General features: G+C 44.0%; 2 protein-coding genes and 11 non-coding genes across 13 annotated transcripts; 12 read left to right on the top strand and 1 right to left on the bottom strand.

Moving 5' to 3' along the window:
- Positions 1-1289: 1289 nt before the first annotated feature.
- Positions 1290-2581, bottom strand: LOC119273110 (probable esterase PIR7A). The gene is made up of 3 exons (XM_037554395.1): positions 2064-2581; positions 1858-1995; positions 1290-1747 (listed from the first exon to the last, which is right to left on the bottom strand). The coding sequence occupies exons 1-3, from the start codon at positions 2436-2438 to the stop codon at positions 1481-1483; spliced, it is 780 nt and encodes a 259-aa protein (XP_037410292.1). The 5' UTR covers positions 2439-2581; the 3' UTR covers positions 1290-1480.
- A 3842-nt stretch (positions 2582-6423) lies between these two features.
- Positions 6424-6511, top strand: LOC119273830. Its single transcript, XR_005135007.1, has one exon. It is a non-coding gene; the product is annotated as a small nucleolar RNA R41 (small nucleolar RNA).
- Positions 6512-6580: 69 nt separating this feature from the next.
- LOC119273876 lies at positions 6581-6660 on the top strand. The gene has a single exon (XR_005135013.1). It is a non-coding gene; the product is annotated as a small nucleolar RNA Z155 (small nucleolar RNA).
- A 116-nt stretch (positions 6661-6776) lies between these two features.
- LOC119273879 lies at positions 6777-6855 on the top strand. The gene has a single exon (XR_005135014.1). It is a non-coding gene; the product is annotated as a small nucleolar RNA Z155 (small nucleolar RNA).
- A 126-nt stretch (positions 6856-6981) lies between these two features.
- Positions 6982-7093, top strand: LOC119273907. Its single transcript, XR_005135038.1, has one exon. It is a non-coding gene; the product is annotated as a small nucleolar RNA snoR100 (small nucleolar RNA).
- Positions 7094-7745: 652 nt separating this feature from the next.
- Positions 7746-7891, top strand: LOC119273899. Its single transcript, XR_005135031.1, has one exon. It is a non-coding gene; the product is annotated as a small nucleolar RNA F1/F2/snoR5a (small nucleolar RNA).
- Positions 7892-8019: 128 nt separating this feature from the next.
- LOC119273915 lies at positions 8020-8106 on the top strand. The gene has a single exon (XR_005135044.1). It is a non-coding gene; the product is annotated as a small nucleolar RNA SNOR75 (small nucleolar RNA).
- Positions 8107-8232: 126 nt separating this feature from the next.
- On the top strand, positions 8233-8319 carry LOC119273818. Its single transcript, XR_005135000.1, has one exon. It is a non-coding gene; the product is annotated as a small nucleolar RNA Z195/SNORD33/SNORD32 family (small nucleolar RNA).
- A 145-nt stretch (positions 8320-8464) lies between these two features.
- Positions 8465-8559, top strand: LOC119273820. Its single transcript, XR_005135002.1, has one exon. It is a non-coding gene; the product is annotated as a small nucleolar RNA Z103 (small nucleolar RNA).
- Positions 8560-8976: 417 nt separating this feature from the next.
- On the top strand, positions 8977-9122 carry LOC119273900. Its single transcript, XR_005135032.1, has one exon. It is a non-coding gene; the product is annotated as a small nucleolar RNA F1/F2/snoR5a (small nucleolar RNA).
- An 18-nt stretch (positions 9123-9140) lies between these two features.
- LOC119273917 lies at positions 9141-9228 on the top strand. Its single transcript, XR_005135046.1, has one exon. It is a non-coding gene; the product is annotated as a small nucleolar RNA SNOR75 (small nucleolar RNA).
- Positions 9229-9269: 41 nt separating this feature from the next.
- Positions 9270-9353, top strand: LOC119273916. The gene has a single exon (XR_005135045.1). It is a non-coding gene; the product is annotated as a small nucleolar RNA SNOR75 (small nucleolar RNA).
- A 9151-nt stretch (positions 9354-18504) lies between these two features.
- On the top strand, positions 18505-19847 carry LOC119273109 (probable esterase PIR7A). Its single transcript, XM_037554394.1, has 3 exons — positions 18505-18971; positions 19073-19210; positions 19288-19847. Exons 1-3 carry the CDS (start codon positions 18600-18602, stop codon positions 19537-19539), a joined length of 762 nt encoding a protein of 253 aa, XP_037410291.1. The 5' UTR covers positions 18505-18599; the 3' UTR covers positions 19540-19847.
- Positions 19848-20308: the final 461 nt, after the last annotated feature.

Here is a 20308-nt window from a genome sequence, read left to right as displayed (position 1 = left end):
TGACCCCAAACGGACGTCCGTTTTGTCCGTTTTTCTGATCATTTGGGTAGGGCAATGGGATCGTGTCAGGGCCTGTCCTGGGATGCGGTGGTCGTGCGCCCAACGCACGGACGCATCTCGACCGCATCCTGTCCGCATACTTTCTGTATGCAAGCCCTTAAACTTTTTGTCATCATTCATTCTTGGTACATGGGAATGCATAACCAAATTTTGACTAGAAAAAAGCAAGACCAAAGAAAACAAGAACCACAAGAATATATTTTAGAAGATATCCAACTTTCATAATTGCTCCTGTAAGTTGGATTAGTGCCTTCTCGATGCATTCATTGTTGATCTGCGGAGGAGCCGCCTTCATCTTGCGTGTTTCTTTTTTCTTCGAGTCTAAAGAAGTAGAGGTTGCTTCCTTTTATCTAGTCTCGTCTCTAGCCTCTAATCTAGTAACAAGTGCACTTGTCTCATCTACGACCTCTATGCTAGCTAAAAGTGCACGAACATCTACTAAATTGCGCTCTATCAATATATCGATGTACTCTTTTTCCCAATACCAAAACTTGCATCCATTCTACACAACAAAATTTGAAGTTAGCACAACTAGTCAAATCTAGAGCACAAACCAAAGCTAAAAAAAGCACATACCCCATCGTTTAAGCACTTGATGAACACCCATCCGAGATGTTCCGGCGTTGTAGACACGCGGCGCACGACCTTCTTTACGCAGTGGTCACACTTAATGAGCGGCAACGGTGCGTCGACGAGCTTTTAGGCTAGCACCGAGCCCGGTCGACCGACATTCGTGTATCTGCCGGCGGACCACGGACGGTGTAGATCCGAGCGGCTAGAGGAGGAGCCACTGCCTGCATGTGGCCTTGCGGCCCTGCCATGGCCTTCTGGCCCGGTGTCAGGCCAGTCCATGGCGTGGCGCGGCCTCCCACAGCCGGGCGAGCTCAAGACCGACCGGATCCGGTCCAAATCCGGTCGGCGGGTGCGCAAAACAGGTGGCCGTGGTTGGGTAGCTCGGAGGCGCCGAGTGGAAGGGGCTGGGCGAGCGCGCGTCCGAGCTGCACAGCTACAATGGCAGCAGCAATGGCGGCGGCGGCGAGGAAAGAGTAGGGAAGAGTGGAGAAGAATGGAGGGTGTGCGGCCGGAGGGAGGGAGGGGGGCGGATAGAAAAAGACGCCCCTGTGCCACCGATGGGCGAGCCAGGGGAGCACACGCGCAGACGGCCCGCGCGTCCGTGTGATGTCCGTTTCACCCCAAAAGTGACGCAAACTTGGGCCGGAGATGGGTCGAAAGCGGACACAAAATGGACAAAAGTCTGTTTGCGTATGGGCGCTGGGCCGTCTGATTCGTCCGTTTTACCTCAAACGGACGCGCGCGGACAAGATGAGGTTGCATGGTGGAGTTGGACCTCAAGGCCGGACGTACAGTTATACACAACCACAATACACGAATTGTCCGTCACCGCGACAAGGATTCTCAGTCATGCTTTGCCGGCGATCCTGAGCAGAACATCGCAGAGCTCCCTGGTCTTGGAGAACATGGCCATGTGGTCGGCTCCGGCGATCTCCTTGGCCTCCGTGCCGGGGCTGAGGTCCACCATCCAGCGCTGCATCTCCTCGGAGAAGGAAGCGTCCTCCATGGCCACCGACGCGTAGTTGGCGTCCGTGAGCAGCGTCTCGTCTTTTACCATCGCGTCGTCCACGAACAGGCGGCCGGGTCTCACCAGCATCGTAGCCAGCGTCAGATCCTGCGTGCCGGCCACAAAACCAATGTCAGCATCTTGTATGCCGTAGGTAAAACCCATGTCAGCATCGAGGACTAGAACATCTGGGACGAAAAAGATTGAGTTCTTGTTACCTCAGCTGGGCTTCGATCGTACAGTTTTGCTGCCAATAATTTGGGGCCGAACACGAGAGCAGGTCGAGGGCCCTGACTCGTCTCCAGAACCATCCTCTCGCTGTCCATGAAAAATTCCGGCGTGGTTCTTCTGGAGAACTGGCAAGAGTCACCAGAAATTAGCCAAGTATCGATCGGTGTCAATGAAAAACTTGAGGTTTGCTTACCTCCTCCATGGTGACGCCCATGTGCCGGCCGACGCATGGCATGCACGCGTCGAGGAACACGGCCGCGGCGACCTTGCGCGGGAGCCTCTCCATGGCGAGCGCGATGTTGAGCCCGCCGAGGCTGTGCCCGACCAGGACCAGCCTCTCGCCGGCGGGCGCCGCGGCCACGGCGTCGAGCAGCGGCCGCGAGTAGTCCTCGAAGGACGCCACCTCGTCCATGCCCGCCGGGTGCACGCCCGACGCCGCCATGTCCAGCGCGGTGACACGGTGCCCCGCGGCGCGCAGCATCGGCACCAGCTTGTACCAGCACCACGCGCCGTGGCCTAGGCCGTGGACGAGGATGAAGTGATCGCCGCCGCCGCCGCTCCCCTCCATCGGATTTCACCTCCGATGAGAACGAGTGAGGGCGCTACGTTGCCGGCGCTCTGCGGCTCGTGGCTGCGGCTTCCGGATCTCTTTGCCGAGAGAGCAGTACTGTATCTCACTGGCATGTGAACGTGCCAATAGTAGTTTTGGACCATGCCAACCTGAGTGAAGCGTCGTCTTTCCAGTAAGTCAAAGCAGGTTTTGATTGTATCCCTTGAGTAGTGGACATCAGTGAGCAGTCCCTATGACAAGCGTCGTCTTACCACCTCACAATTTTGATCGTATCCCTTGAAAAATACGGAGTATTTTTCTTTTTGTAGATTGACACATGATAATGCACTTGTCTTCTTGTGATGCTTTGCTGAAGAAAATTCTGAAAATTTATGCTAAACATGTGGATTTTGAGGTATTTTCGACCAAATGCAATAAATATGAATGTTTAACTCTATCCGTCGCTTTTTTTTTCAAACCGCGAGAAGCGATTTGTCTTGCCAATTAAATCTATTGTCAACTAACCGAAGCAAAAACTTAGAAGAAAGACTATAAGAAAATGAAGATTGCAACCGAACACCAAAGACACCACTCACTCGACATATTTCCACAGCAAGACAAAGTCGACACACACCACCGAGGAAAAGCTTTCATGGAGCTGTCCACATGTGCCATCGGTATCATGTGTCTACCACGAGCCCACGGAATCCAAGCCAGCCACACGCAACAAGGCGACTTTATGCAAGGAGGAAGATCACTGCAGGATTCAAAATATCAGAGAGAAGGTTCGTATCGGTTTGGTTTCAACATATTGGATGTTGGATATCGGGTGATATATGATAGGATATAAAACATATCTGGATTATTTTCATTACTCTTGATAAAAACATATCATGTTGTTTAGTTAAAACATGCATCATGCCAAAAAATGGATTTAAAGATTATTAACTTGTTAATTAATAAACTACTTAAGATAGATGCAGAAAATTCTTACTCTTAGATTGGAATCATGAGTCCCGCTTCAGTACAATTATATACTTCACCCAACCTCTAGGTTTACTTCCACCTGCTATAACCAACTAGGACAGCTCCCTTGTTATGTTGGTTACTTCATTTTTCTTCTTGTTGTGCATCTTCTCAGCCTGGTTTTCTTTTTCCTAGGGTTTTTGTTTGGCCGCTTTCTTCTTCTTCTTTTTTCACTTGTTAAAATTCATGAACATTTTCTTAAACTCGTGAAACTTTTTCAAATACAATAACTTATTATTTGAATCCATGAACTTTTTATAAAATGAGTGAATGTTTTTCAATTTCGCAAAAAACCCAAATCGATGAACTTTTTTCAACTTTGAAACTTTTTCAAATTCGCGAACTCATTTGACAAATTCATGAAGTTTTTTTCAAAACAAAGATTTTTTTTTCAAACTTGAGTACTTTTCTTGTCAGATTCGGGAACTTGTTTTCCAAATCGATGAACTTTTTCCAACTTTGTGAACTTTATTCAAGTTAGTGAACTTATTTGTCAAATAGATGAACTTTTTGTCAAACTTGTGATTTTTTTTCAATTTCAAGTTTTTCTTTCCAAATTCCTGAACTTTTTTATAAATGGATGAACGTATTTCAATTTCACAACTTTTTGTCAAATCCGCGAACTTATTTTCTAATTGATAAAGTTTTTTCAATTGCGATAACTTTATTCAAATTAGCGACTTATTTGTCAATCAATGAACTTTTCTAAAATTCGTGAACTTTTCTAACTAAATTTTGAATTTTTTTTCAAATTGATGAACATTTTAAAGTTCATGAGTTTTTTTCAAATTCGTGAAATAAAATAAATCAGTGAACTTTTTAAAATTTTCCGAACTAATTTATCAAATGCATGTACTTTTTTGAATTTAATAAAAATCTATAAACGTGTGAACTTTTTTAAAATCGATGAACTCTTTTTTAAAAGATTTAAAAACCATCAACCGTTTTTTTAGCTAACAAAATAACAGAAGAGAAAACCAAGAAGTGGAGGAGCGAGGTACTTGGGTTGTGGTCCACTAAGGCGGGCCATTTTATATATGCACGTTCAATATTTTTGGAATACATTCTTAACATTTCATAAAACATAAATTTTCTGAAGTGTACCTTTTTATACACATTGTATATGTCAAAGACATTTTTTATACGTGTTTAACATTTTCTAAATACATGATTAATATTTTTGAAAAGTTATTTCTTATGTCTATTTTTTCCATATACATGATACATTTTCTGCATACATCGGAAACTTTTTTCTAATATGAATTCAATATTTTCAAAATACATGATTAAGATTTTGAAGACATATGCTTTGATGTTTTACTTTTTCAAACACAATGTACATTTTTCTTATACATCGAAAACAGTTTTTCTTAACATGTTTACCATAATGCATGACTAATTTTTTTCAAATGTTTTATGATTAACACATATCTATTTTTAATATACATTTATAGAATATACGGATGTATAAATAAAAGAAAAAAATGAAAGAAAAACCAAAAGAAAAAGAAAAGGCGTGGCTGTGAACTGTGGCACCTGCGCACTGGGCCGTCCAAGTCTCGTGGTCGACCAGGCGTAGCGTCCCTACGTCTCGCACTAAGCGAAAGATAGGTGCGCCCATGGTTTCCTATTTGATGCGTAAGTCGCGCCCTAGCGACCTAACGTGTAACCTGATGCGCCTTTTCTCAACGGTAAAAAAAGGAGAATGGTTAGGCTTTTCTTTTTTCAAGAAATTTTTTCGATCTATTCATTTTAAATCATGGTTGTACAACGAACACTAAAAATAATAAAAAATACATCCAAATCCATAGCAGCAAGCGACGACTACAAGCATTGAAGTGAGTCGAAAGCGCGCCGCCATCATTGCCCCCCCCCCCTCCCCGCCCACGCTGGAGTCGGGTACAACTTGTTGTAATAGACAGTCGAAAAATCATTATGCTAAGGCCTCATAAGACCAGCGCAGTAGAACAGCAACCACCACCGATGAAAAACCACGCAAATCGAAAAGATCCAACCCAAAGACACATGGACAATAAATAGTTCCGAGCAAATCTATTGAGGATAGATCCGCCGAAGACACATCTTCACACGCTCACCAACGATGTTAGATGCACCACCGGAACAAGGCTAGGCGCGAAGACCTTTATTTCATCTTCAGGGAGTCGTCACCGTTTCGCCTTCCTAAGCAAAACACAAACCCTAAACAAACTCAAAGGAACGACTAACAACGGAGCCCACCCCCTCCGCCGGCCCTTACTAGAATCCACAGCATCCCCCATGGCCCTAGGGCCATTGCGGATAAGGTGGACCTGCGCCGGTGCCGGCGAGAGGCACGAAACCTAGCTTTTTTTATCTTGAGGAGGAGGAGGCGGCGGCTTACTACTCAAGCTTGGCTCAATTTGCCTAGGCTTGATTTGTTTCATAGGGTAGGATTATCACAGAATATGAAACTTGTAGGAAATAAGATGACATGTATCTGAAATCCTGTGATTATGATTAGGAAAAAAAGATGTCATTTGGTTCACATCATAGAATTTTTTGATTGACTCTAGACTCATGTTTATTTTATTTTGAAATATGAAGAATACAATCTCTTTTCGAGTCTAAATATGAAGGATAAGAATCAATTCTATATAGGAATAGATATCCATTGCTATGAACCAAAATGTTGTAGAGGAAAATTTCCCTACAAGCTCCAAACAGGCCTTAGTGGGCGAGCAGTCCTATTGATGGCCAGGCCCTATTTCGAACTTCGCTGGCCCAGTACAATAACCAGTCCGGCCCAATAAACCCAGTAAGCTGAGGTTATCCTGCTTCGCGAAACCCTAGCCGACGGACCCCCTTATATACCGCACGCTCTCGTTTCCCTTTCCTCCGCCTCCAGCTCCCAGGTTTGTTCCTCAATCGGCAGCTTGTTTGCCGGCGTTTCTCTGTTCTTGATACTTCCTCGCCTGTCTGGTTTTTGCTTGATCTGTTCCTAGGCTGTGATGATCAAATACCTACCTATTTTCTGAGGGATTTCGATCCCCCTGCAGAGAAACCAATTCATTCTTCTGAGCCTTCCAAGATCTGTGCAGTTTCTTGATTTTTGCGCTCGATCTTATTTTGCAACCGATTCTGAAATACCAGATTTGAGTTGATGGGATGATAATCTCTGGCAGAAAATCGGTTTTAGTGTTGACCAAAATTACAGACTACAATTATCTGATCAACTCTCGAATCTCGCTGAACCTCTCTGTTCTTTCGCCTCTCTGTATCTTCACCTGATTATCTTGGTTTCTGCGTTTTATCCTTTTTTTTGACCGATTGGGGAAATTAGATTTTATTAATGGTTGATGTGATGATAATCTTTCACAGCAAATCATATTTAGTGTTGACCAAATTACAGACTACAATTATCTGATCAACTCTAGAATCTCAACCAATCTGTTATTTCGTTTCTCGTGAGCTTCGCCTGATATCTTTTCTCCTTGCGCTGAATTTCTTTGGTTACTTTCTTGCATCCGTGCACAACAAGCCGATGCTCTGGATGATTAGAGGAAGGAAGCATGGTAATGTGCACGGAGATGGACTGAATTGGTCTGCATGTCTGCTCGCCCTGACGCCTTCGGGCTTTGATCTCGCGGGCCTGGATTTGACCCACACTACCACTTACCCCAAAAATATCGTTTAGTTTTCAGTAATCACCTCGTTTAATCTGTCGGTAGTCGATTTCTCTGTGGCCTGTTGGATTTGTTTAATTACCTCTGTAGATCTATAGGCCTCGTCAATGGCGCAAACTGTTTGAACATTGATCTCAGTACATCTGGGCTTGGTGGCTAATTAGCCAGTTACACACAGCAGCCACCACCATGGCAGCAATCTCTGTGTGAATGGTCAGTAAGCCCACCTATATCGACTTGTTTTGTTGTGCCAATTGAAGTAATGACTCTTTCTTGTGCTCACTTCTTTGATACATCAACTCACAATGCCATAACTGAGCAGTTATTCTGCTTGATCGTACAAATGTAGTTACAGTATGATGATTTCTTCAATTTAGCATCAAACTCAGAATTAATCATAATATTGTTGTAGTAATCTTGTTGTTTATTCGATTCAATACTCATTTTAGAACTTAGTAAGGCAATAAATTAGAGTCTCTGGTGCGCTTCTTATTAGCGTAATTCAGCGCTGTACGTTGCCAAGAGGAAACTTGGGCTATGATTCTGGCAGAAGCCATTTTTTGAGATGGCTTTTGCATTCAACTTGTCCATACATATCTTAGCAATGAACTGAATTTTGTTTGTATAGGTGTATTAGGGATGCCATGAGGTATCTGATGCTTGGTCTTTTTTCATGGCCTTGTTTCTCGTTAGATTGGCAGACAGCGAGAAGGAAACGGGTTTTTGCGACACTGGCTGCTCTAGTACCAGGAGCTTTCTGTTACTATACCCCCGTTTACACCTATCAATGAATTGTTCTTTCTGCGGCCGGCTTCAGTATTTTGTCCATCAGTGATGGTCAACACTCGTTAGATCCCTTGTATGATATATTATTGAGCTGTGCTTATTCTGCATCTTTTTTAGTTCTTGGTTCTCTGTGATGATGAAAACAGATGACGAGTCTGATGTAATCCATTCTATTAAACCATGTGGACAATCGAGGCATTTGTCTGAGAGAGCTTAACAATTTTTTTTAAATGACTGTGTTGCTGACATTATCAGGAAGACAATTGTTGTCTGAACTATTTGATAATAATTTCATTGTGCATTCTGGGTGTCTTCTTGTTTGCTATATTTGACTTAATGGGTGAAGTGATGATATCATAACCATACCACATTTCTGCATTCACTGTGATGATCAATTTACATCATGCACTACCATCTGATCTCCCATTGCTATTTCCATAGTTTAGATATTTTTATATGATTAAACTTTCAGCTCTGGTAACATTTACCCAGAAGTCCACAGTGCTTTTTTCCTTGTATTTTATCTCCCTGGTTCTATTTGTTTCATTTTTCAGAACTTAAATGGATTAAATGGATGTGATGATCCTTTCCCCAAATGATCGACTATGATTATACTGTGCGCAAATGTAATCCCATCAGGATTCCAAGCCAGAAATCTGATCCATCTTTTGTACTTTTGTTTTCCTTTTCATATTTAATTGTTGTCTTCTGGTGAGTATTTGAATGCTAGGCAGGTTTCATTTCTCCAAATTATCATGCACTATAGAGTGTTACTCCAATCGTCACCACAAATCCAGTTAAGAGTATTATTATTTCGTCAACTTAGCATCAAACTCTAAAATCAATAATCCTCTGTAGTTTCTGTTACTTGTTATTCATTTGGGTCAATCTGAAACTTCTGAAGGCAATAAATTAGAGTCTCTGGTGCACTTCTTAATAGTGTAATTCAGCGCTGTACGTTGCCAAGATGTATCTTTGGGCTAAGATTCTGGCACAAGCCATTCTTTGAGATGGCTTTTGCATTCAACTTGTCCATACATATCTTAGCACTTAACTGAATTTTGTTTGGAAAGGGGTATTAGGGATGCCATGAGGTATCTGATGCCTGGTCTTCTTTCATGGCCTTGTTTCTCGTTGGATTGGCAGACAGTGAGAGGGAAACAGGTTTTTGCGACACTGGCTGCTCTCATACTAGGAGCTTCCTGTTACTATACCCCCGTTTACATCAATCATTTGCTTCTTTTGTTCTCAGTGATGACCAACACTGATTAGATGACCGATTCATTCCATTCCATTAAACCATGGGGACAAAATGAGGCATTTGTCTGAGAGAACATGTTAGGAGTTGAAAACACTTTTTTTTCACACCTGCCATTTTGTATGATGAAAACAGGTGACGAGTCTGATGTAATCCATTCTATTAAACCATGTGGGCAATCGAGGCATTTGTCTGAGAGAACATGTGCTTCTGTGCTATTTTTTCTGATTTATTTAACTTTGTGATTGTGAGGAGGACAATTGTTTTCTGACGATAAAATTTCTCCTACTCTTTCTGAAATTCAAATTGGCACAAATGGCACTCCCTACAGGGTTTGTGACGACTCACCTTGGAGATAGCGTTGAGCCAAATATTTAGGGGTGATGCTCATGTTGTGGTGATGCTCACGTTGCGTCAGTTGCTTCCTCAACAGGAGCCTCACACGTCATCTTATATCTACTAGTAAGCGTGCATGTGTAATGCATGTTTTGTTAGACTTCAAATATGGATACTTTAAAGATTAGATTGTCAAATCCACATACGTGCAATGATTTGGATGCATTCCACAATGTACTGAGATTAAATACATCACTGACATCTATCCCTATTGCCACTCGGATAGAATAGCTATAAATTTCAAGACTTGAGGCATTACTGAATCAACATCAAAGGCATCCGACCCTTCACAGTTTCACCTAAAACAGTCTAAACCCCACTATATAAGTTTGAAGAGACACATCAACTGAATGTTCTTCAGGAAAAGCTAGGAAGCAACCAAAAAATAGTGAGATAAAATAATAACACCGAAAAGTATGTGCCAATAAATGTGAAGATAAAAGATCATAGTTTTAGCTCATGTTTTTCTTCATTCTACAGTTACCACTAAGCTTAAAGAATAGATGATTTCAAGTTCTGAGTACATTAGTCAGCAGGTTATCAGCATTAGCTCATGTTATCAATGGTAACATGCTACTGTAGCTCAGGTCACAAACATTCAGATTGTACAGAGTACAAAGCAAAGCAACATCTACAGTACATTGATTCAAATAATTTCATGTATATCTTGTCCCAAAAACTTGCACTGTGATCTTGTGCCTTCTTCAGTCAGATTGTATTTCAGACACAATCTGAATTTTGTTTGGTTTTCAGCACAGGAACCAATCGCAGCACCCAAACCGGGATGACACGTGGTCGATCTACCCGCCGGTTTTGTCTCGCCTCTACCCTTGCCTACTTCTTGGTCATGTTGTTCTTCGCCCGCGCCTTCATTTGATCGGCATACACCTGAAATAAAATTTGTACAATTACAGACAGCTGGGATTTGTTTCACAGTTTTGTTAAGAGTATAAAACTTAGCAGAGCTGGCTGAGGGATGGTGTGGCGGCACCGGCTAGTGCCGCTCCTTGAATGCTCCAGGCTGTCATTTGGCGTCATCTCTGTGCCTACGCTTCTCGTCAACACTGACGACGACGACTGCTGTCGTCGGAGCACCCGCCTGGGTGTGGAGCTTCATGTCAATTCTGCTGAAGTATTTCCTCTGCTGGAGATAGTCTACTTGGGAGGTTACATTCTATGTGCCATCCTCCCATCTTTATTATAGGCATCATTTCAATTGATTTTAAATTTGCATCAGGGTGTTTAATTCCTGTTGGCTAGAGTTAAGATATTTTTCTCAGACATTAGTATTTTCAAAATAAAACCAATAAGGTTTAGTACGGAGACTATTTTTGAGTTATTGATAGGAAAAAACAAACATGTGCCTTGTGCATTAAGTTCACTTTGCAGGACAATATATTGCCTATAATCATATGTTCACTGAAACTTCCAAGAAATGTTCATTCTGCCATAGAACTATGATATATTGATGAGTGCCTACTGACAAGTCAAAAATGAACTTTTACTATTTTCATCCCATCAAAAGTTCAAATAACCAGATCATGACATGTAGGTTAGAGATACACAAGAAATTCAAATGAGCAATAAAGTGGCAAGTAAACGAATCGAATAATCTAGATAGTACCTTTACAAGTGTGTTGTAAGCCTCTAACAAGTGGTCAGCAGCTGGACCAAACCCATGCAACCATGAAACCTCCATCATGTGGGTCCAAGGATGGATTTCCTACAATGACAAATAACTTCTATCTTATCACAACTCAAAAACACATGGAAAATGATAATCAGAGGTACAAATGATATTCATGTGTGGCTGTTTGTCCGGAATATAAAGAGGAGATACATGGGGAAAATTACATAACGATGCATGAGATATTCACCTCATTGTATGTCATATTGAAGGATTTTACTGTTACGGGAAACGATTGCAAATGTTCCCTCAACTTCAGCTCTGTCTCGACATAGTCTTCGTTCGGATTATAGTCATACTGGGCAGCAGAGAATTCCCTGTTAGTTCAAATAGTATACTGCAGTGCACTGTCAACAAACTAACTAACACAATATGCATTGGAATTTCAGATAGAAGTGTATAAGTTGATTTTAAATTTATGACCAAATCACAACAGTACGAATATGGAAATAGGATCCAGTGCTGAATTTATACCTTTGAGGCTAGCTCCTGGACAAATCTGTTTGCAGATTTGACATCTATTTGGTATACTCAAGAGAGCTTCAACTCTAGTTCTGCTATATTAGACCTGCAAAATGATAATCAAAGGAATGAAATTGTGTTTTTTCTTGAAATTGCTTGTCAACTGGAAGTCACAAGATGGCAACATAGATCATACTATTTCGGAATTATATGGTTGCTAGAAATCTTCACCTTCTAAGACAAGAATATCGAATTGGGTGCACTTGCAGGGGGTAAATTGATTGTATTTGGACATCTTCAGGAAAAGGCTTGCACTCCTCTGTAAAAATCTGTGCATGTTTCTCTGGAATGGAACCTACAAGATGTACATCCTTTACTAACTGCTCATCAACACTACCAGGGAGCAATTTGTCAGGTAATTTATATGATTCAGATGCCCTAATACTGAGGTTAAAACATCATATTATACTTTTTGTACAACAAAGTATATTTTGAGTGAGATAATCCTTTCTGCTTACAGTGCTGGAAAATGTTGGACTGAAAATAGCTAACGATTATCATAATATGACTGTAAAAATAGTCTTATGTACTATAGAAAATAGAGACTTATGTATGATACTATGCAAGAGCGTAATTGGTGGACAAACAAGTGACCAACTATGTTCTAGTTGCTAGCCCTTAAGTTGTCTTAAGATCTAAGAGAAGTAGTGGAAAACAGAAATGGAAAACCTACAACATTTTGCCATCCAAAATGTAAAGGGCTGATCTGAGAGGCCAATCAAAAAGAAACATAAGAAAGTCCAAACAAAAGATAGCAATCTCACAATATGATATGCCTCAAGAGCATCATTGCCATGTAAAAAATGAAACATGATCGAAACTTTTTCCTGTCAGAAACTTTGCCCATACCTGCAGCAAAGTCCATGTATCAATGATCAACAAAGCAGTGTGCATTTCTTCGTTCTTGAACAGTCAGAATAAGCACGGACAAAAATGTCAGAGGGATAACAGAGAGAGGGATGATAGCTGCTCAAAGAAAAATGACAGGCAGCACACAGATCGTTTCTAAACCAACCACCGCCACATGTGGCCTCCGAGCTCCAATTCATTTCCATCGTCGTGAACTCCCTGGTACACATGTGCATCAATTATTTAAATAGAAGGACTATTTTCTCATTTATTGATTCTGTGTATGTAGCAAGAGAATTACAAAAAGAAACGTGTGTGCCTGTTAATTGAAACTTTGTTAATTGAACTATTTTGACAAGCACATACTTATAATCATAGAGGCTGCATATGACACATGATCGTCAGCCATGCTCAAGGCACTCGGAACTGGCAATACAGATGGGCTTGTACCTTGATGGAGGTCATGTGAGTTCCCCAAACTGGTCGTCGGCTATGGGTTCATCGTTGGGAGTTGGGATTGGATTGAGATACAGGACCACGTGCTGGCAGCAGCAGCAGGTGAGGAGGGTGGGTGGCCTGGCGACTGGAAACCATGGGATGGGTGGGGGCGGGCGCGAGGATCAGTAGCAGGGGTCCTTCGGTGGCGCGCTCAACATCAGATCGGGTAGGGCCGCAACGCCTTAGCCTCCGGCGGCGGCGGCAGCGAACGAGGAGGCAGACGGGTCCCACTTTGGTGCGCGAAATTCTGATCCCCGGGGAGGCGCCGGCGCCGGGCGGTGCAAGAGAGGCCCAGAGGAGGGCCTGGGAGGCAGCGGGGACAGCGGGGAGTGCGATGGGTGGTGAGGTGTGGGGAGGTTTTTTGGAGGCGCCAGAGATCGTGCGATTGTGCGAGGTGTTCTCTTCAAAAGTGATGCAAGGAGTTATTTTGGAGTAATTAGCGGCAACGTGGGTGCGGGCTGTGTAGAATGCCAACCATGTTTTAGTGCTAAACATTGGAGCCGTCTGGATCGTTGGATCAAGCAGTTTGAATGGATGAGATGAATTGGTTCTCCGCCCTCTCGTGCTTTTATAGGGGTAGTAGATTATTATTTGATCTAATACAGAAAAACTCTGTTTTTCATTACTATTCCTCTCTCGTTATACCCAGACCAAACTCTGAGATAGATACAGAGATATGAATTTGTTAGAACAAACAGTGAAGAAAGTGACGAACAGAGGACAACGTTGTTGGGCGGTGGCAGCAATACTGATTTTAGAAGTCGGATTTATAGGAGATCAAGTTACTACGCAAATCCCAAAGTCTACTTTTGGATTTTTACGTGTTTCCCAATCCAAGACACAAGAAACCTAGCCCATGGGCCTATCGGTCCAAACGAACCGTGGTGAGGAAGAGGCCGAGGCCAGATCTCCGCCTCACTGGTTCAAAGAAAGGGCAGGAACTGCCGTCTGTGTTGCCTGGAAGTCAAAGAAAGGATGGGAGATGTTTCCCATGTCAAATCAAAAAAGAGAGATCAGACTTGGATCTCCCACTTTTTGGAATGTTCTAAATTCCACTTGAGCATCCAAATCTGGATCAATACCAGCAAAAAGAGGTAAAAGCATCTCAGGTACCTTAACTTGCACAGAATGTGATGTTTTAGTCCTAAACTTGTAAAATGCAACTCCACCATACCTCAACTTGCAGTAGATGTGATGATTTAGTCCCCAGCCCATCATAGCTCGACAAGTGACAGCCAGGTGGTTGGACTGGTCAGCGCCCGCACTTTTGCAAATAACACCCTGGAGTCTTCTCTAATTAACGAACTCTTTGTTTGTATCTGTCATTGCCGTCGAGAGGAAACGCCGCTGCAGGGCAATCTCACCTCCCGCCGTCGCCCTAGCAGCCAGGCTCCACCTCAACCCCGACGCGCCGTCCTCGATATTGCACGCCCCACCGGTCGTCCATCTGCCCTCGGCCGCTGTCGCTGCGTTAGTTCGCTTCGTCCATCTAACTCTCGCCATGCTCCTCTTGTAGACCTTCAGGCTCGCGCACCCGTGACCTTGCGGCAGGCCTCGACCGTCTGCTGCCTTGTTATGGATTAGAAGTTCAGTTATCCACGCTTGGCTTATCTAGTATGATTGCATCTTAGAAACTGAGTGACGTTAAAACTTTCTTCAGATGCTAGGAAATAACCGAGCCATCACTGGAATAGGCAACAACTTGAACCAATATACGTACAATTTAAAACATGAATTTGCATTGGACATGGCCAACTCTACAAAGATGAACGCTAAACTGTCCATGACCGTGAGCCTCTGTCGTCTACGCGCTGCTGCCTGGGAGCCGTGGCGAGGATTACGTATTTCTGTATGACCTTCTTGTCAATGGCGGACAGCTCGCCAGTGGTGTCCGGTGATTTCGCCACCACCGCCATGAACCAGGCCACCATGAGCAGCGTAAGCCATTGCTTGACATATGGCCTAGCAAGGAAGAGGACAACGCCACAACGGTGTAGGTAGGAGACGTCGGCGAGACCTGTGACATGCTGCCGAGCGCCTGGTCTACGAGCCAGGCTGGCCGAGGAAGGGACGGGAGATGGGCTTGCGGAGGAAGAGGATGCATGCGGACGGCCAAACCAGATGAAAGGGGTAGCCTTAATCTGTCTGATTAGCTGAAAATTAATATCCCCAAATTGCCCTCAAATTACAGTGCACGCTGTACTGCTAACCAAATTCGAGCAGTATACATCTTTTTGGGTCGTTGGCTCCCTCTTTATGCATTGTGTCTCTCTTTTAAGGATTCTTTCTGGGCGGTCGGAGTTTTCGAGTGGAAGAGACATGTTGAATGATTTGCTCCCGGGCCCAATAGTACCATTTGTCCGTGGAGGAATTTTTTCCCCAAACTCCAACGTTAACATATGCACAGTGTGTGATATTATAGGCATAGGAGAACTAAACTAAATAAATGCAGAGGGCATTAGGAATGAGAAACATAATCAGTTCTGTAGGTTCCGTATATATACGACTGTAGGAGTACCAAACGGCCAACAGGTTGCACTTGTCTGATTTTTCTCCTTGATCCGTGCTGGAGCTGCCAAGTTTATGCCCTTAATTTCATGCTGCTTGCCGTGATTTTCTGCAGATCCAGAGAAGCGGCAGAGAGTTCCCTCGGCATACAACCGATTCATCAAGTGAGTGATCAGTGGTTCATTCTAGTTCCCCGTTTTAGCTTGAATCTTCTCTCTGGCAAAATTCGTATGCATGATGCATGATTTCCTATGTACGTATGCAGAGACGAGATTCAGCGTATCAAGGCCAACAATCCGGACATCACCCACAGGGAGGCTTTCAGCGCAGCTGCCAAGAATGTAATTAACTTCATCTTCTCTATTTCTCAACACACATTTTGATCGGACCGGGTTTGATCTTTGATTTGTTCAATACTTTGTGTATTTATCACCGATCGTCTGCATGCATCAGTGTGCTCATTTTTGACACATCCATTTCGGTATTTACCACCTCCATGCTCCCTCCCGAAAAGGTTGTACTGCAGGTTAATTAGAGAAGACTGCAGGGTGTTATTTGCAAAAGTGCGGGCGATGACCGGTTCAACCACCTGGCTACCACTTGTCGAGCTATGATAGGCCGGGGACTAAATCATCACATCCACTGCAAGTTGGGGTATGATGGAGTTGCACTTTGCAACTTTGGGACTAAATCATCACATTGTGTGCAAGTTAGGGTACCTGAGGTGCTATTACCTCCAGCAAAAACATCTTGGAACAATGTAATGTGTCCGAAAAAGAGCGAAGCAGTTCACATGGGCAACTCCCGGCCCTACAATTAGTCATGTTAGATTCCATTTGTTAGAATAAATCTGAGATGCATAATTGATCTATCGAGGACCAAGCAATCACATGAGCTAGAAACCGAGATTTGTTAACGAGGTTACCGATATGATTACATCTCCGGGGCCTGACTACGGGCTCTCCTCCCCGTGACACCGTCACAATACCGCATCCTGGCCATCGGTACACACCGCGTGCTCCCCTGCGTGTCGGTGCCGATTCCATATCCTGTCTACACACCGTATGAGTTCAAATTCAATTGTAACCTACCTTGTATAATAACATTCGACACAAGTCATCCTCGATGACTTGAATGGAGTCAATAATTAACCATAGTCCCTAGCAAAAGTCCATAAGCCTAGCATTGTTGGGGTGATATTTGGTGACACGTTTGGATGGCTCCGTTGGAGCCTTTTGTTGGTTGCGTGTGTAAGTTTGTATGGTACTAATGACTTTCTGGAGGTGCTGGTACATCCAGAATGATGTTGTGCATATGAAACCTGTCCCACTAATGGTATCATGTAGGTTCTTGTAGCACTACTTGGACTCTCTCATTTGAATTAAGTCAAACATGCATACTGACCGTAGGAAAGGGAAGTCGATTTTGCAATATGAACCAAAGGTGCGTCGAGCTGGCCCTGTGGTCTCACCCTTGCCTGGACTCCACAAGGGCGCGACTGGGTCAAGCTGAATACAGACGGCTCATTTACAGAAGACGGTTCAGCTGGGGCGGGTATGATCTTTCGTAATGAAGCAGGAGTCGTTATCTTTTCTGCATGTAGACAGTTGTTTGCTTGTCTGATGCGTTGGAGGCGGAACTTTGTGCATGCATAGAAGGCCCACCCATTGCTGTACAGAGAAGTGACTTACCAATTGTTATTGAGATGGACTCGCTAACGGCGGTTGGCATGATCCAGAAGCACGAAGAAGATAGATCCGTCTATGCACATCTGGTGAAGGAAATCAAGTACTCCGTCTCATGATAAGTGTTTTTAACACTACACTAGTCAAAAACTTGTATTCCCTCTGTAAACTAATATAAGAATGTTTAGATCACTAGTGATCTAAACACTCTTATATTAGTTTATGAAGGAAGTATTTGTTAAGTCTTCGAGAAACTTGTATTACTCATATAAATCATAATCAGAATAAGGCTAGTGATTGTTTGGCTAGTTTTGGTAGAACTGAAGGCAAAACCATGACGTGGATCGGTTCAGGCCCTTCTATGGTCATCGACTTGGTGATTGAGGATTGTAAGGACCATTGTGAGTAAGCAATACAATTTTTTACACGCAAAAAAATGTTTGTGTTTATGTGGTTATGTCAGTGATTCAATCTTGATTCAACGGACTAAGACAAATCGTTTGCTTCCATTTTGAGAAGATCGGCAAAGGAAGTCCCACTTTCATATTTGTTGCACTTGGATTGAAAACACCTCGAATTCTGAACTCACGTGTTCGCTTAGCATAAAGTTTCAAAATATTCTCAAGCAAAAGATCGTAAAAAGGCCACCACAACATCATCATGTGCCAATCTATAAACAAAGTGGAGTATTTTCTTTACAAAATTTTTTCTGATCTATTCATCTTCAATCATGACAGTACAACGAACATTAGAAATAATAAAAATTACATCCAGTTCCGTAGACCGCCTAGCGACGACTGTAAGTACTGAAGTGAGCCGAAGACGCGCCGCCGTCATCGCCCCTCCATTATCGGAGTCGGACACAACTTGTTGTAGTAGACAGTTGGGAAGTCGTCGTGCTAAGGACCAGCGCACCAGAACAACAATTGTTGTCGATGAAGAATAACATAGATCGAAAGGATCCAAATCGAAGATACATGAATGTAGACGAACAACGACGAGATCCGAGCAAATTCACCAAGGACAGATCCGCCAGACACACACCTTTACACGTTCACCAACAATGCTAGACGCACCATAAGAACGGGGCTAGGCAAGTGGAGTATTTTTTGAAGGAAATGCGGACAGAATTGTAAGGTGGACTGATGACTCCATCAGCTGCCGTATCCAAATCTGCTTTCGCTTTTGACTGAAACTGATTGCCATGTGCCCATGCTGGTGAGATACCCTCGGCAAAGATATCTGCAGGCCGCTCGCCGGCGGCGGCATAGCCAGTCGAACTCTTGCCGGAGGTGAAACCCGATGGAGGGGAGCAGCAGCGGCAAGCACTTCATGCTCGTCCACGGCCTCTGCCACGGCGCGTGGTGCTGGTACAAGCTGGTGCCGATGCTCCGCGCCGCCGGGCACCGGGTCACCGCGCTCGACATGGCCGCGTCCGGCGCGCACCCGGCCCGCATGGACGAGGTGGCGTCCTTCGAGGACTACTCGCGGCCGCTGCTCGACGCCGTGGCCGCGGCGCCGGCCGGCGAGAGGCTGGTCCTGGTCGGGCACAGCCTCGGCGGGCTCAACATCGCGCTCGCCATGGAGAGGTTCCCGTGCAAGGTCGCCGCGGCCGTGTTCCTGGCCGCGTGCATGCCGTGCGTCGGCAGTCACATGGGTGTCACCACGGAGGAGGTGAGTAATTACTCCGTGCTAGTAAATTTTACACACCTCAGAAGTCAGAGGAGCTGCGATCGACCATGGTGACCATGCTGATTTCCTGCGATTCTCGCTAGATCATGAGACGGATCAAGCCGGATTTCTTCATGGACATGAAGAGGATGGCTCTGAACACGAGCCAGGGCCCTCGACCTGCACTCGTGTTTGGCCCGAAATTATTGGCAGCAAAACTGTACGACAAGAGCTCAGCTGAGGTAATAGCAGGAATCCATTCCTTCCCGTCACAAATGTTATTTACGACGCTGACAATGGTTTTACGTACGGCATGCAGGATCGGACGCTGGCTACGATGCTGGTGAGACCGGGGTGCCAGTTCCTAGATGACCCCACGATGAAGGACGAGGCGCTGCTCACCGACGCCAACTACGGGTCGGTGAAGAAGGTGTACGTGGTGGCCATGGCCGACGCCTCAAACTCCGAGGCGATGCAGCGCTGGATGGTCGACGACCTGAACCCCGGCACGGAGGCCGAGGAGATCGCCGGAGCTCTGTGGTGTCCTGCTCCGGATCGCCGACAAGTATGAATGAATTGATTGCCCACACAGTTGAGACTTGTACAACGTAATATCTTCGCTGAGAGTTAAGTTGGTCCTATAATACATTTTTTTTTCTCAAATACGCACAAGCATGCGTATCGTATATTAAAGAAAGATACAAAAGCGTTTTTAACACTCCGTACCATAAGATGGAGTACACCTTTTAAGAAAAACCTTGTTGTTTGTTACTACTTCTTTTCTTAGTAGGCGATGTTTTGTGGTTGTGCACATCTGTCTGTGAGGTTTGCGTTCGCCCTTCTTTATCTATAAAGGCTTGCCTTACATGCCAGACTGAATTCGAAAGTTGTGTCAACGGAAAACATTTCTTCATCTCTGTCAGATTTCTGGCCGTCGATCGCGTGTCACGATCCATGCAAAGCTCTGTTGCGTCCTACATATCTTAACATGCCCGCATTGTCTCCCAACACATTTCTTTTTTGAAAAAAGCTTGCTAGGCTTTATTGATCAGCAAAAATGTTTGCCGGAAAGGGGATTTGAAAAGGGCTGGTGCTTTGTCTCGATTATAGGAGATGAAAGAACCCCTTGCCCTCAGCCCCGGCCCCCCTAAATGGCCTATCAGGGAGGGCTGGCTCCTAGCGCACATATTTCGGTTTATTACTTTATTTATTTATTTCTGAAATATATACATATTTGATTTAAATCTTAAAAAGTTAAATATTCATTTATAAAATGTTCATGCAATGTAAAATATGATCGCGCAACCTTTACAAATGTCGACAGCATTAGAAAAAATGTT

This window comes from Triticum dicoccoides, chromosome 3A (assembly GCF_002162155.2).
Source record: "Triticum dicoccoides isolate Atlit2015 ecotype Zavitan chromosome 3A, WEW_v2.0, whole genome shotgun sequence".
NCBI lineage: Eukaryota > Viridiplantae > Streptophyta > Magnoliopsida > Poales > Poaceae > Triticum > Triticum dicoccoides.
The sequence above is the reverse complement of the archived record's forward strand: the minus strand, read 5'-3'. Positions and strand labels throughout refer to the sequence as shown.